This window comes from Micropterus salmoides, unplaced genomic scaffold (genome assembly GCF_014851395.1).
Source record: "Micropterus salmoides isolate LMB-PRFRI ecotype aquatic unplaced genomic scaffold, ASM1485139v1 Ms_hic_scaffold_3, whole genome shotgun sequence".
Taxonomy (NCBI): Eukaryota; Metazoa; Chordata; class Actinopteri; order Centrarchiformes; family Centrarchidae; genus Micropterus; species Micropterus salmoides.
In genome coordinates, this window is record NW_024042261.1 from 35723188 (window position 1) to 35739045 (window position 15858).

The 15858-nt window shown below is 41.4% G+C and overlaps 1 protein-coding gene across 5 annotated transcripts in view; it reads right to left on the minus strand.

Moving 5' to 3' along the window:
- The window catches only part of ccdc9 (coiled-coil domain containing 9), a 26817-nt gene continuing 10959 nt past the window's right edge, over nt 1-15858 (minus strand). For 2 of the 5 annotated variants that reach the window (XM_038693487.1, XM_038693485.1), the window contains exons 10-15: nt 14256-14376; nt 13558-13708; nt 12095-12635; nt 10333-10560; nt 9434-9571; nt 1-3374 (exon numbers count right to left, since the gene is read on the minus strand). In XM_038693487.1, the coding sequence (XP_038549415.1) occupies nt 3370-3374; nt 9434-9571; nt 10333-10560; nt 12095-12635; nt 13558-13708; nt 14256-14376 (1184 nt within the window). In that variant the 3' untranslated portion in view covers nt 1-3369. The remainder of the gene's footprint in view (nt 3375-9433; nt 9572-10332; nt 10561-12094; nt 12636-13557; nt 13709-14255; nt 14377-15858) is intronic. The other 3 variants (XM_038693486.1, XM_038693490.1, XM_038693489.1) reach the window with 3 other exon arrangements.

A 15858-nucleotide genomic window follows, 5' to 3' on the forward strand; every position in this document is an offset into this window, starting at 1 on the left:
TCAGAGGAATACATTTATTGGCTAAATGAGGAAAAACAAAAAAAAAACTGCGCTTTACATTTCATGTGGGTGCTCATTTTGGAAAGCTGTACAAACATCAGGGCTCTTATTCCTCTCTTGATGTGTGAGCTGATGGGGACATTTATTTCATCAGTGGCTTTGACATTAAAAAGCAACAATTTCAGATTCATGCTAGGATAATTTCATGAAAACAGCTGCACACAAGTCCCAAAAAAAAAAAAAAAAAAATAGGCCAACCTTGTTAGTTCTCAGAGCGATTTCATGTATAAAACAGGAAGACATTGTAGAAATGGATGTACATTGAAATATCTACTGCTGTAAATACAATCAGTCATCGAAGATCAGAAAAAAAAAACATCCATATGCAAAGAAAAACAAACAGAAAAATATTTTTTAATAGCTCACAGGCTACATTGTGCACCAACACCACATCTGTGGAATGTTTTTTCCATTTAAAAACTGTACATATTGCAGTTCCTTTCAACCCAAATGCATAATTTGTATTCCTCTGATATAGAAAACAAAAACATTAAAGCATCCCATTTATCCCCGTGTCTTCAAACGCCACAGGCGAGCCGCTACAACTAACACGATTCAAAGGCTGAGGCGTTTGCAGGAAACAAAGCACAAACAAACCAAACTAAAGCCCTTGGTCTGCTGAGGTATGAGTGAAGGGTTTCATTCCAAAACAAACTGTTCATTTAAAAAAAATAATAATAATACAGCCCAAAGTTCATTACTCGAGTAGTAATTCATGTTTCCACACTTTAGATACTTTAAGTGTGAATTTTTGAAATAAAAGAAAATTACATCCCCAAAACACTTCTGTTTATTAACATAAAAACCAATAACACTAATATCTTTGAGCCATTTTGGAATCAGACCCGTTGATTTTAAAAACAAACTTCCCATTCAAAGAGGCAGTGTGTCATCTAAAGGGCGAGGAGGAACTCTTATCAGACGGACGTAAGAGATTTCTCTGTAGAACGGATGATTCACAACCAATGAGAATCACAAAATGACGGCACAGTCTCTGAAAATATCGAATGTTTTCTGGTGAGAAGTGATTACATCATTAAAACGGCAAACGGACCGAGTGCTCCAAGTACTTAATTGGTATTTTGATAGATTTAAGATGAGGAGGAGGTGTGAAGAGGTCACATGGTATTCTGTCAGAGTGCCCTAAAGCAAGACACCTGATACCAGAAGTAAATTTAGGTGACTGCATCAGCCAAACGACTGAATGTGTGTTGACAAAGTCGCTCATTCCGATTTACATCTGACCCACATGATCACTGGAGTCACAGCGCGCACGCACACGCACACACACACACACACACACACACACCCGGCTCCGACGTAAAATACACAATTACACTTAAAACATTGTGATCTACCTGCAGAAAAGCTCATGAAAACAGTCAGGCTAAAGGTGTCTCATTTTTGAAAACAGCTTTAGTGTGTCAACAGAAGTGTTCTCTCTCATGACAAAAACAAAATTGTCAGTTGGTTCTGATATGAAGAAAAACAAATTTCCATGCACAATCTAACAAAACAAATAATTAAAGCCAACAAAATAAAACCAAAGAGCAGGACAGGCTTTAGTCCGAAGTCTACATTATAGAGACTGATAGAGCTAAGATCAGCACAATAGTAAAATCACAAGATGGACACCCCTCAAAACAGAGGTTTTAAACCTGCAGTGTCTCCCCCTATTGGCAGTGAGAGTAATTACACCAACACTAATGACGCATGCTAACGACGTATGCCTCCGATTTAGCATACTGCGAATACAGAGATTTACCTGGCGACGATAAGTTTAAATCAGCACCATGTGAACTCAGTTGGCGAGGGCTTAATGTTCGTTTATATGTGAAAAGTTCAGCACTCAAGCTTAAAAGTTACAACACAGAGCTGAGAGCAACTTTTGCCGTGACAAGTCCAGTTTAGAAAACACCGTGTGCAAATCATGTTTGGATAACACTTGACGAGTACAAAGACGGAGTCCATAGTAAGATTGTTTAGCGAGGGAAGGTTAATCCAGCATTTTTAAAAGGGGAACCCAAGATGGAGCCGTGCGATGATAGATAAATGTCCTCAAGTGATGTCACTTGAGTCAGAGTCAGTTGGATCTGAAGACTAGAAGTTTGAAAAAGAAAAATGATGGGAGGTGTGAAAGAAGTGAGCTCAGCAGACCACTGTACCCTGCTACACTTCTCTGCTGCAGGCTAAAGGCTGCTACAGCGGCTACTAGCATAACACACCCAAACCTCCAACCCAAATGTTGGCAAACTGCATTGTGGGTAATGGAGGCACCTGTTTTGATAAGGAAGAAGAATACAACAAGATGACATATCTGGTTGAGCTGCATCGAGTTTGATCCTTTCTTTGTTAAATTCATGAGTTCTGCGATGTTTTAGGAGGCTAAAGCTAAATCAGCAGAACACTAAAATGTCTTGCTGGACAGTCAGAGCTCAGTCACAAGTATTGATGACTTGACTCGTGTTTCAACAGGAAAGCAGGCGGAAGGAGTTAAAAAATGTGATTTCTCTGCTTCTTCTGCGTTTCATGATTTTTGACTTTTAACATATACCTTGTGGCAGCTATAAATGCAGGCTTCTAGAAAAATATGTTAGCCAGGGCACGAGTCAGATGTGTTTACAACAAGACAGCAGGTTGGTTAGGGCCCCACATGTGACGGTTAACCAGCTAACACGCCGGTCATGTTGACAGACAAAATTAAATCTGTTCAATCCATGAAGTAGTAATTATTTTCCGGCCAAATCCGACGCAGAAATTGTCCACGTCTGTTCTGTACCTGAGACGGCCGAGCAATATGTTTTTAAAACAACAATCAGACAGGAAATATCACTTTATAAAAAGCTTTTTATAAAGTGATATCGGCCAGCTGGTGTGGAGATTCATTTCTACGTAGTTCTTGGCCTTGCAAACCCACTTTGGACTGGCCGGGCTCAGCAGGTATCTGTTCGGTTTAGGGGTGTCGCCAATGGGCAAAAGATTTTGCAGTGCATGACTTTTCCTCTTCATATCTTAAAACCTAACAGCGTGGCACAAAACATGGCAGCGGACCAGAGGTGATCAAACCGACTGATCAAAAAGATTTAAAAAACAAAACAAAAAAACAACAGCTCAGAGAGAGCGCTGGAAAAAAAAACGCTGGTCCATGGCAGCGATACACAGTTCCTCCTCCTACTTGATGATGTAATTTTTTTCCTCTCGTTTTATTTCGATGTGTGATGGTCATTCCAGCGACGAGTAGTGTGATGCTCTTCGTCTATCTCATCTTTCTGACCTCCTCAGAAGTGAGTCTGTTTGTTCCCAGCAGCTTCAGCCTGTTGATACAAACACAGGGAGGAAGTAGTGGCGTTTGTTTGTTTGTTTGTTTGTGTGTGTGTGTGTGTGTGTGTGTGGGGGGGGGGGGGGTCGGTCGGTTGTGCTTAAAGCTTTTATCCAAAGCACATCCCAGAACCATAAGGGTGTATATTTGTGGAGCGAGTAGATCCTCTTTGTGACTCTAGCAGTATTAGTGCCATCACTCTGCACATTCAGCTTCCCTGCTGCTGAATGGGAGAAACGATCACACGCAGAGCGCCTAATAATCAATACCGACTCATGCAGCTGCAAAAACTGTTCATGTGCCGGATGTATACTAAACACTTTCCTGATCTTTAAGTCACAGCCAGCATTTCAATCTTACATCCTCAGAACACAACATGCTCTAGTTGAATAAGAGATGAAGGTCAATACCACTTTAACCATCATTCTGTCATTATGTTCAGTCACTGGGACACAACTGCAGTGTTTAGCCTGAGCTTCTGGACCAATAAACGCAACCGATTCTGCTCCGATCTGAAGCAGTTTACCGGCGGGAGTTTATTTTTTAAATGTTTGGGATTAAAAAGAGGAATTATCTTCACTCTCGCTTCTCGACCCGTGTGCAGCAGCGAGTCACTGATCTCCACTGGTCTCAGGTTACTGTCATTAGTCTCTCTTCGTCCATATTGACTGCTGACTGGAATACACTTACATAATGCACAATCTTCATGAACATACAAAGAGGACAGGGGAGAAAAGAAGAGAGACTGGAAGGAAATAACAGAAAAAATAAGCAACACATAGCCCTGATATCTAAACTCCATTCAGAAAATAAGCATTTTAAAATGTGTTTGCTTGTCGTCTTGCAGACAGACCTGCATTGTTATTACCAGCGTTATTGCTTCTGGGCTTGTACTGCTGCAGTAAACCAGATTATAAAAGGCAAATATTTACTGCGGTCAAACTCACGCAAGTAACGGAAGGCAAAAATTCACTTAATTTTTGGTGTGAACACAACATAAGAAAGGACGAATCAATCGATCAAAGGGCACACTGGTGGGAATACAGGTTGGGGAGCTGAACATGAACAGCAACATCCTCTAAATATGAAGCTACAGCCAGCAGCCGGCTAACTTAGCTTAGCATAAAGACTGGAAACAGGGAAACAGGTCTGGCACGGAAAATTGGTTTGCTCACTGTAGCGTCATGTTTAGCATGCAGACATGAGTGGTTTCACTCTGAAATTTGTTTTCATAATAACAGAGAGTAGAGACTCATGTGAAAGTGGACCTGTAAACTCTGCTGAAAGTACCCATTATTTACTTTTGGATGAAATTAGTGGAGGGTAATTCGTTTTTTTCTTTGACACAAACACCACATCTTTGTTTTCTGAATTTGGACAGCGCTGGCCGCAAGAAAACCATAAAAGTTTTAGTGGGGTGTTTGCAGGTAATTGAGTGATTCACGTCATTCATCTCCATCCACAGTCTGAAACTCCACTGTGGAGTCTCCCAAACATCACAGGATTTAATTCGATTAGCCTTCAAACGGTCTCCGTTCTGTCTGCCCTATCATCTGTCCAGCAGGCTGCAGCTCATTTCCTCTGAAAAGCCTTTTAAGTACTTAATTGTGCCTCTAATTTTCCTGGTTTCCTGATCTCCACCCTGACACCAACAAAGGCAGTACCACAGTCACACAATTACATCAAGAAGTGTACATGCACACACACTCACTATGCCCACATGAGATCATCTGACTTCTGCTGTTCATCACAAATGAGTCATCAGGAGAAGCATAAATGCAATCAGAGTGGCTTTTAGACCGAAGAACAAAAGACAGCAATCTTTCATCACAATTAAACATTTCCATGTTCTACTGAACATCAAAAATGAAGAATTAAAAGAATTTCAACATGTTTCAGCCACAAGTCTTTGTTAGAGAGTGAGTAAACAACAGACTGAAGTACTGGAGAGAAAAATGAAGACTCAACTGGACCCAGGTTGCAGAACAGACTACATACAGATGGAAGAGATGACAGCTCAGCTGGTGGCTGGCTGCAAATTAGGTCATATACTGTAATACCGTGACTCCAACCACGACCACCACTGCGTACACTGGCCCCAAATGATCAGATTCATATTCTGCTGTTTGATTAATCTATTAATTGTTTCAGCTCCTCTTACTACTGCAGCTATTATAAAAGAGTCCAAACAACCACAAACCAAGAGGCAACGCTGAAGTGCCAAAAGCTGCAGTTCATTAACTGGCTACTTGAGGCTGGCTTCAAAACAGAGTGGATCTTCACAGACCTCCCATGTTAAACTGCAAAAATAAACATGTTTAAAGTCCGGTACAAACAACGTTTTGGTCTCTATAGCAAATTTCTCTGTTTATAACAACTGTACCGGGGATGAATTTTTATTTAACTGACCCGTTAATATTATATTAAAGGCTCAACGTTCGTAAAAAGCACTACCAAGCCGATTCTTCAGAAGGTCACGGACACTACTTCCATGTTTTATACAGTCTATGCCACAAACCAACTTTTATCATGTGATTGTTTAAACTCTTCTAGCATCCATTTGACCTTTTAAGAGCAACCTCCGTTTGTGGCCACTGGTTCTTCTTCAATATCCTGTATGTTCTCTATCTAAATTTTTTTTTAAACTCTCTAATGGAGACATGAGGCTTAAATGTGTCAACTTCACTTTAATTCTCAATTTTAATGTTAGTGACAACCATGGAGGATCACAGGAGGCATTTTTAAAGTGTACTGAAAGAGTAATTTAGTCCTTTTTGGATTCTATTTTCTGATGTTTTTAACGGTGTGAATCTAGGTAGAGCATCCAACTAACTTCTCACTGGATTCTCACACTATGGCAAGCAGCAGGAACAAGTTTATCTAAAATTATTGTTATTCAAAACTTAGCCATTAGCCAAAGTGGAAACACCACAGCCACGAGCTAAATGGCTCTAACGAGACCATCTAATGACTGGACTTCCTCTGTGGTTTATTCACTTAGCTCACTTTTAACCTGCTGTGTGCAGAAATTAAAGATGGACACACAGATTGTGTGGAGATGTTGCTCAATGGAGGATAGAAAAACACTGATTCTAACCAAAGTGAGTGGTTCCTATTACCATGGTGCAACTCCCATGCTGTAAATGTACATTCTTGGTACCATGATGTGCTTTGGATCCAAGTATTCACCAAGTGACAATATCGTGTGGTATTATCTTCGGGAAGAACGGCTTCACAGCCATTAAGTATTTCATCAGTGGAGATGAAATAACCATGATAGGTCTCTCTAGAAACAAATAATTACGACTTAATATTTTAAGTATTTGTATTTTACACACTTTATAGTCAACTGTTAAAACCTGTAAACTTTATTTCCCTACATGATGGTGTGATGCGAATACCGAATCATTTATCATTCATTCATTTTTGTGGAAGTGACATTAAAAAAAAAAAAAAAAAAAACACTCTTTAAGTAACCATGGCAATTAAAATAGTCAGTGACGCCATGCAGAGAAACCAGTTAAAAAGGTCAACTTAAAGGTTATGCAGGGAGCAGATTTAAGTAACATTCATGGCAAACAGGAACTGGAATCTCTCTCCAAGCACTGCTAGTTTGACTGGCAACAACAGTGTGATCGTTTCTTTTACCTATTTGAGCCAATCTTTCCAAGAGTCTTCAGTCAAGAGGCTTCAGTACAATTTCAACCTCGACCCCGGCTCTTATGTAACTATCAGAAAGTAATTACCACATCATAGCCTAATGTCAGATTTTAATGTGTATTTTTCCATGTTTCGCCATTTCAGTTTGTGTTTTCTGGTCAGAAGTAAAACCAAACAGACGCATATTTTGCATGTAATCTGTAATATGTTTATAGCGGTTAGTTTGCTGTCCAGGTAGAGTGAACTAGAGCGTGTTGTTGATACTCTGATAATGCTAATCCAACACATCTTTGTAGTAGCGTCCATGTTGATTCCACATTCAGACTTAAGAGAACACGTGAATGCACCGTGAGCCACTGGTTGCAATTCGCAACCCTCAGTCACCACTAGATGTCACTAAAAGTTATACACTTAGCTTTTAATGATACCTCTCCCTGGTTGCAGATTAATTCAATAGTTGAAAACGAATCGATTAATAATTGCAGCTCTATTCAGAATCACTTCCAGGACTGTCACTGACTGTGAACCTTGTACTAGAAACACGCTTACCACCATTTCCTGTCCTTTCCTAACCGGTTAGGACACCTCTGGTTGCGCCTAAATATTGAACAAAGATAAGAGTGATTTCCTAAGTTAAGAAGTTATGGTGGCGTTTTAAGTAGTCGCAGTTACTCATAGGGCTGGTGATATGGCCAAAAATGTAATCACAATAAAAACATTTCAAATCATTCGATATCGATAATTATCACGATAAATGTCAAATTGTTATTTCTTTCAAGTTTAAAGGCTGATTTTTGCTCCTGACTGAAAATAGAAGAAACCAGATTGTTAATTATGTGGTTACAGTGGATCACTTAACAAATCTGAGGGAGAATATTCAAAATTATGATTAAAAAAAACAAACAAACATTTTAACAAATATGATGAGCAAATCTTTCAGTCCCTTTTCCTCAACAAAATAAAATATTTTAATAGAAAAATTAAGTGCTAATTTGTTTGTGATTCAAATGAATTAAACCAAATATTAATTGACTAGATATATTGAATATTTATTACACTGATGGGGAGGAAAATTATATTGCGATAGTTATCATTGTTTTATTGCGCAGCCCTAGTTACACCTCCTCTGTTGCTAATTCTGAAGTTTATACTATCTAAATAATCAACCACAGTAAAAAAAACAAACAAAAAAAACAAGTTGATAAAAAAAAAAAACTCTTTTACTCCTGGTCGTACAAGCCGCACCATAAATACATCACTCTTTGGACATGTTTCCTACTCAGATGCTTTATTAATACGGCCCCGATTTGTGAATGCATCGCCAAGTTCTCATTTGGCTCTGCTCAGATACATGTTGTCATCCATGCTGGCTGAGACATCACCCTCACAACCTGTGTGCTATCCAAAGTCTAGATTTGTTCAGGACATTCAAAAGGTAATTCTTGCCAGCTAACACATTAGCAGCTAACTCCCTGAGTCCTAAACATAACAGGTTAACCTCCTCGTTGGACCTGGATACAGCAGTATATTAAGTAGCATTTATGAGCGTAAAACGTCTCATTAGGCAATGATGTAGCTTTACCTGATGATATTAAAAACGCATGGTAGTTGTTTTGGTTTGTTTGTAAGGCAGTTTAGAAGCTTTAGCTTGAGATTCTAGTTCCCAAGATGCCATAAATGTCCAGAAAACAGATTACACACAGCAAAGACTCACATTTTAAACCGATTCCTCTCATTCTCACTCCTCAGAGGTAACAAATCTGTTATTTGATTAAAAAAAACTCGCATTAACACCTGGAAAAATGAATGAGTGAGAATGAGAGGCATCACACCAAGGTTCGGTAATGCAGGCAGCATGCCATGCATCGCTGTCTGCATTTCATCACAGCCACAAAAGGGAAAAGGTTTTACACGAGGAGGAAGATGAAATCAGGAGGAGGAAGGAGAGGGGCAGTATACACCACACGGGAGTAAATACAACAAACACCATAACAGGAGCTGCAGTTAGTACTTTCAGTCCATCACAAGAGGAGCAGGAAGACAGCCAGGAGGAGTTTCAAACATGAAGTGGGGTCCTGATTGGTTGCAGGAGGCAGTGGCGCTCTGGCAGGCTTGTGTCACATCCAAAAAACAGGCAAAATGCTGCTCTTGTGTGCGAGTGTATAAATATATATTTGGATTTGTCATGCCACCAAACAGCTCCCACCATTATTTATTTAGATGTGGAAGGAACAGAAATAAGCAAGGCAAGAGTGAGCGAGAGAACCATAACAAGGGGGATGAAGATGACGAAACCAACACAAGCACAAAAATAAAGAGAGAGAGTGAAGCGTCGTTAGAAGTGCGATTTCTTACAGAAAGTCACAGTCTCAAAGTCACTGATATGGACCGCACCTGAGGACGTTTGCTCCGAGGACTCCACTGTTTCTGCTGGCGGGGCAGCTTCGGTCCCAGCGGGCGACGAGTCGTCATCGTTCCCTCCTGCTGGTTCCTCCAGGACGGCTGGAGAGGGAGGGGTGTCCAGTTTGTCTGCTGTCAGAGAGAAAAACATTTCAATGTCTGACCTATTCAGTTGACCCCTTTAATATGTTTTACTTACTCAAAAAATATAATAAATGTTTGTACTCTGAGGGAATTTTGGGTAAACTCACTGAATTTAATTTTTTGCCATGCTAGCAGTCTGACTCTGGGGACAGCAAGGTTGGTCTGTTGGTCCAGAGCAACTCTGAACTCTGACTGATATATGTCTCCACAGCTATTGAATGAATTTCCATGAAATTCTCTCCAGACATTCATGGTGCCCAGAAGATGAATCCTACCTGCTCACTCTCCTCTAGTGATACCATGACGCCGACATTTGTGGTTCAGAGTGTAATGTCTCAACAACTTTTGGATGGATTGCCATGAAATCTGGTCCCCCTCAGAATGAACTATAATAACTTTAGTGGTCCCTTAACTTCTCCTCTAGCTGGCTTGTTTGCTCACTTGATCTCTATTCAATAAATAAAAAAAAATGTGGGTGCAATCCCTGGAGCTTTCTCAGCCGCCATTTTCACAAGTTTGAAAATAGGTTAGTGCCCCCTCCATTTCCGCAAAGTAGCCAAAATGGCGACTGTAGAGGGTGAAAAGTGTCCAGCATTCCACACTCAACTTCTTGACCGCTATGAGTATACCATCCGGACAATATTCACTGCGCACTGCTTTTTGCCATACTGGGTCGGTGTGAACGCACTTAAGCACTCATGGAAGAATTAAGGCAAAGCATTAGTCTTGTTTTTTGAGGTTTTTATCACCTTGTGATGGAGCAGCAGGTGTATCTTGGTCCATTGTAACGGGGACGGGGACAGAAATCTCAGAAAGGGCTGGGGCAGAAAAATCAGAGGGGGCGGGGTGAGGAACCTCAGACGGGGCAGGGTCAGATGGCGGTGCAGCAGGGGAGTCTGCGGGGACGGACTCTTGTTCTGACACTATCACAGTCTGCTGGGCTTTAGTCTTTTCTGAAGGAGAGGCAACATCTACAGCTGATCAGCGAAGACAGAGAGGGAAGAAAGCAGAGGGGTGAGGGTGGAGAGAGTGACAAAGAAAAAGAGATCAGACAAGATAAGACGACAGCGACAATCGAGCAGAGAAAAGACACAAAATCAAAAGAGGCAGAAGAAGAGAGCTACATTTCAAACAGTATTTTCCTTTTCCGGCCAACGTTCTGCCCTGACATTGAGACAAGTCCAGGAGACTCATCAGAGAAGGAACAGAGAGAGTGATCGAGAGGAGAGACTGACATCGACAAACAGTGAGCAGGGTGATCCCGCCACTGACAGAACAACAGTTTAGTTATCACTGGATTCTGATTTTGTCACCACCTTATACAGTATAATATTACCACACTGGCACGATGTCACCTCACTCAACCAGAAGGCCCAGCAGAGGATTTACTTCCTGCGGCAGCTGAAGAAGTTCAGCCTGCAAAAGACAATGATGGTGCACTTCTACACCGCCATCATTGAGTCCATCATCATCATCATCATCATCTGGTACGCTGCTGCCACTGCCTGGGACAAGGGCAGGCTGCAGCGTATCATTTGCTCTGCAGAGAAGGTGACTGCTTGTCACCTTCCATCTCTTCAGGACCTGCACGCCTCCAGGGCTCTGAGGTGAGCAGGAAAGATTGACCCCTCCCACCCTGGACACAAACTGTTTTAGACGCACCCTTCTGGCAGGAGGCTGCGGTCCATCAGGACCAAAACCTTTCGCCACAAGAACAGTTTCTTTCCGATTGCATTGGGCTTCCTCAACAAGGCCCGGGTCCCCACTGTCACTTTTGGCATCCAAAAGTGTCCTTGGGCAAGACACTGAACCTGCTGTTCAGCATGTAGGGGTCAATCAATCACCCATAATTGTAAATTGGTAATCATTTCCTCGACACTATTTAAAAGTTTAAACTACAAATTGGGAAAGTGGGATGAACAGAAAATATGATACAACTTCTGGCAGCATGTTGGCTAAGTTGTTTCTGACAGTTAATTTACAGTTATGGGATTTGACTTTAGATTCGACTGTCATTTCACTTAAAATATGAACCATTTGAAACTCAACAGCGGGAACAGGGGCAGAGATCAAAAGGATTGCCAAGCAAGGGTCGCACATTTCATCATTTTAACGGAAAAATATCATTTATATCATATATAAAATATGATTTATGTTATTTAATACATTATAAACTTGTTTTCTTGCCAGATTCGCACACCGGAAAAATTAGGACAGACACCGAAACTATCGCTGCAGATCGGCAGTCTTATTTATTTTCTACTTTGATAAGTTTAGTTTAAACTATAGTGGAGGCTGTGAGGCTCAGGTCCCGTCTGTTTGACAGAAACTAGAAGTTACTCGACTTCCTCCTGGATCAATATTCAACATATACGTTTAAAATCTATCTATAATCTTGTTTATTGATTGTCCAGGACAGATGACAGAACTGCAGAAGAATCTGCAGCTGTACGACTCCACATGGGAAAACACAGACTACACTGAAGGGTAAGATGCTCTCTGTGATCCTACCTGTATCCTCCCCTTTCAGTGGCTCAGGAGGTTCAGCGGAGCTGGCAACTTGGCTCTGCATCTCCTCCTGCTGCTGCTGCTCCTCCTGCTGCTCCTCCTCCTTCTTCTGGGGCGGGCTGGCCTCCACGCTGGCGGGTTTTAGTGGGCTCTCGCCTCCCATGCTGCTCCGGGGCGACAGCATCTCCATCTCTTCCGCCCAGTCTGTTACAGGCTTGTGGCCCTCCAACGACAGGAAGGGGCTGAGGGGCTTGCCTCCCTCTGGTGACTCCTGAACTGCTTCCGGCGGGGGGATGTGGACCTTTGGTCTGGGGGGGCGCTGTTCTTTGGGGCTTCCTGCTGATGTCGACCGAGAACGAGGTGCACGAGATGTCGGCGAGTTGTATTTGCTCGTGACTGGTTTCTCTTTCCCCTTGTCTTTCTTCTCATCACCCCTGGAGTCGTGTTCTGAGTCGCTCCCTTCCTCCACTTCTTCGTCGTCTTCTCCATCGCTTGCATCTTCCCATTCCTCGTCGTCATCCTCTCCATCTCCGTCCTTCTCCACCTGAGAAAAGATACAAGGAACGGTTTACATGGAAAGTAACTGAAAAGTGTTTTGGATTGCTGTTGAAATTTGTCTGGAAGCACTCGACGACACAAATAATGAAATATACACAATACACTCAGGGGTTAAAGTTATACATTGTACCATATGGAGACCATACCATCACACAGAAGCTAGAGCATCTGTCTCCCTTGAATATTTAGTACAGTACATTTATTCATTTAGCTTTTATCCAAAGCGACATACAATTGTTATATATGTCAGAGGTCACACACCTCTGGAGCAACTAGGGGTTAAGTTCTTGCTCAGAGACACATTGGTGTCTCACAGTGGATTTGAACCCGGGTCTCTCACACCAAAAGCATGTGTCTTATCCACTGCTCCATCACCACCCCCCATGATACATGATAGCCAAAACAGAAGAGTAGCGGGCCGTTAAAAACCAAACCAATGAACAGAGGGGAACAGCAGGGTCGAGTGATAATTCTCTGTGGGTTCACCACTGCGAGCAAATTGTTTCATTACATTTACTCATTTGGTGCTTTTATCCAAAGCGACTTACGTTTGGAAGAAAAACATACAAGCATCAGTAAAGTGCAAGAACTACGAGTAACAATAGATACGACTGAGTGCAGCAATAATACTTGTAAGAGCTATTAACGCATACTGGATCAGTGGGGTAAATACCTAGGGGAAGCAATAAGAGCAGTCATACAAGTAGACATATGGTCCATTAATAAAACAAATATTGATAATAGCTGTTATAAGTGCATTAATTATCTACTCTAAAGCAATTTCAAAGGAATTCTCTTTCCAGCAAGACTGTTAAGGAAATGTATATCAAACGAGACCAGTGTGGGTTTGACTCTCATTAATACTGGTGAGGCTGATTGCATTATTAATCCAGATAAAGCCCCTTTACCTTCTGCGCTGTGGGAGGTTTGGATTGTTCTTCCTCCTTCTCCTTGGGTTTAGTCTTCTCCTCGGGTTTAGTCTTCTCCTCTCGCTTCGTCTTGTCCTCTTTTTCCTTGTCCTCTTCTTCTTTGTCTCCTTCCCAGCGGTTGTCATGCATGCTGTCAAAAGTCATCCAGTTATGTCAGAGGTTCAATGCACAGCAAACACCAAACTCACAAATAACCATTAACAAACAAAGATACTAGTCTCTCCAGAAACACACATCACTACATTTTACAGAGTCTACTGAATATTATAAATGAAAGGAAGAACATGTTCCTAAAAAAAACAACAACATTAGACTGCAATGATAGCAACAACATTTGAGACCATTAATACGTATGGAAAACATCCAATGTTACAGTGACTCAGTGGGAGTAAAACAATAAACTAGTTTGCTTGCCAATACCCAGAATCCCCTGATGCAGTGTACCAGATTCCAAATAACAGAAACAATAAATAGAAACTGCCATGAATAAATCAATCTTGAAAATAATAATTATAAACACCAGTAAGTACTGTCTCCTATAAAACAGCTCTGGTGTTGATTATGAACTACAGAAACAACTTCAACATCCTATAAGCTGTACAGTAGACCTAGTTAAGCATAAACTGAAACAATCTGGGGATACACGGTAAAGGAGAGGCTATCTCGCTCAGATTTACCTGTAGCTTGGTTTCTGTCCTCGGCCCCTCCCTCTGCCCCGGTCCCCTCGTGGCCCCTGCGTAGTGCCCTGGGACAAGAAGTCGCCAAATGTCGGCGCTTTAGGAGGGCGTTTATTGTCGTCTGCAGGAAATATTGATGGAGAGAGTAAATCAAGAGGTTTTGTTATACTTGATTTAAGGTAGGGTGAATCAGAGAAGAGAGGGACTGAAAGATGACAAGCCAGACAGTAGACGTGTGTTTTTTGTTTTCACAGTTTGCTTCTTAAAATGCGGAGTGATCAAGCTCATTTAACTAGCAGCAAGTCATACATAAGACCAAATTTGAGATCAAAACATACAGTTATAAGGCAAAAAAAAATGACAACAATACTTTTTGTGCACAAAATTGACGTCATACAAACTATGTACCATATTAATCCAAGAGCGGTGTCCTCCAATACATGCATTTAAGAAATCTAAACAAGTATTTAGTACAAACAAAAACTGTCTATTCCTGCCCCTGTCTGCTGCTGCTGCAGACTGAGAGTTGACATCTTATGTAACATCAGAGTCGAGACTTGTGTGACAGCGACTGTCCTGCAGTGTCAAACTGCTGCAGAGACTATCTGAACTCTGGGACAAGGTCAAAGGCATTTTTGTTAGCTAGTTGGTGATGGATGGCTCAGAGTGGGAGGGAAGGAGAAAATAAAAAGAGCTAAAGACTGACTTTGATGATGCGGTGTGTAACAGAAAACACATATTTTTAAGACCCCCTGGGGCAACCATTACAATTATACAAATGCTTAAACAGAGCACAAACATATGCTGTGCCCAAATGAACGCCAGAATAGACTCTGCAATTTCAACATGAAAAGTGTCAAGTACACAACATGCGTAGTCGACACTGCCTTGTTCTTTTTTAAGACGTGTTTAATGATTTTGTTTTTATGTAAAAATCATGATTAGGAACGACAAAAGAAGAGAGAGGAAAAAACTGATGAAAAAATGAGCAAGCGTCAACTCCTGAGGTTTTAAAATCTTAACTTCTTATACCCTCTTAAAGTAATTTAATTTTAGTCACTGTGTGTAACAGAGGGAAAGACAATTCGATTTGGACGAAAATGAGAGAGCAATACCGTTAGAAGATGGGAAAGAAAAGATGCTAGTATGGAAGGGATGTGACGCAGAAAGGAAATGATTATAGGTGGAAGGTGAAGTAAATAAAAAACAGCCAAAGTGAAGAAATAGGACTGACGAGCAGCTGGTGGAGGGAAGCAGGAGACAGAAAGAGGAAAGAAAAGTACAGAGGTGTGAAGTAATAAGAAAACAGTCAAAATTAAGGAAAGCTGTGAGAGGAGAGGAGGGAGGGAAGAAGAGAGAGAAGGTCAGACACTGAAAGCTTCAACAGGGGAGGAGGCAGGAGGATAAGAGCTTGAAGGGGAGCATGTGATAAAAAAAGGTCAGAAAGAGAAACATCTAAGTACAAAAGAAATGAAGGGATCAGTGAGGAGAAAAGAGAGGATGAAGATGAAGAGATTGAACTGAGCAGCCTGGGGCCGTGAAGAGGACATTGGAGTCATTCCAGAAATTAGAAATGGCAAAGAAAAAAGAAACACACACACAC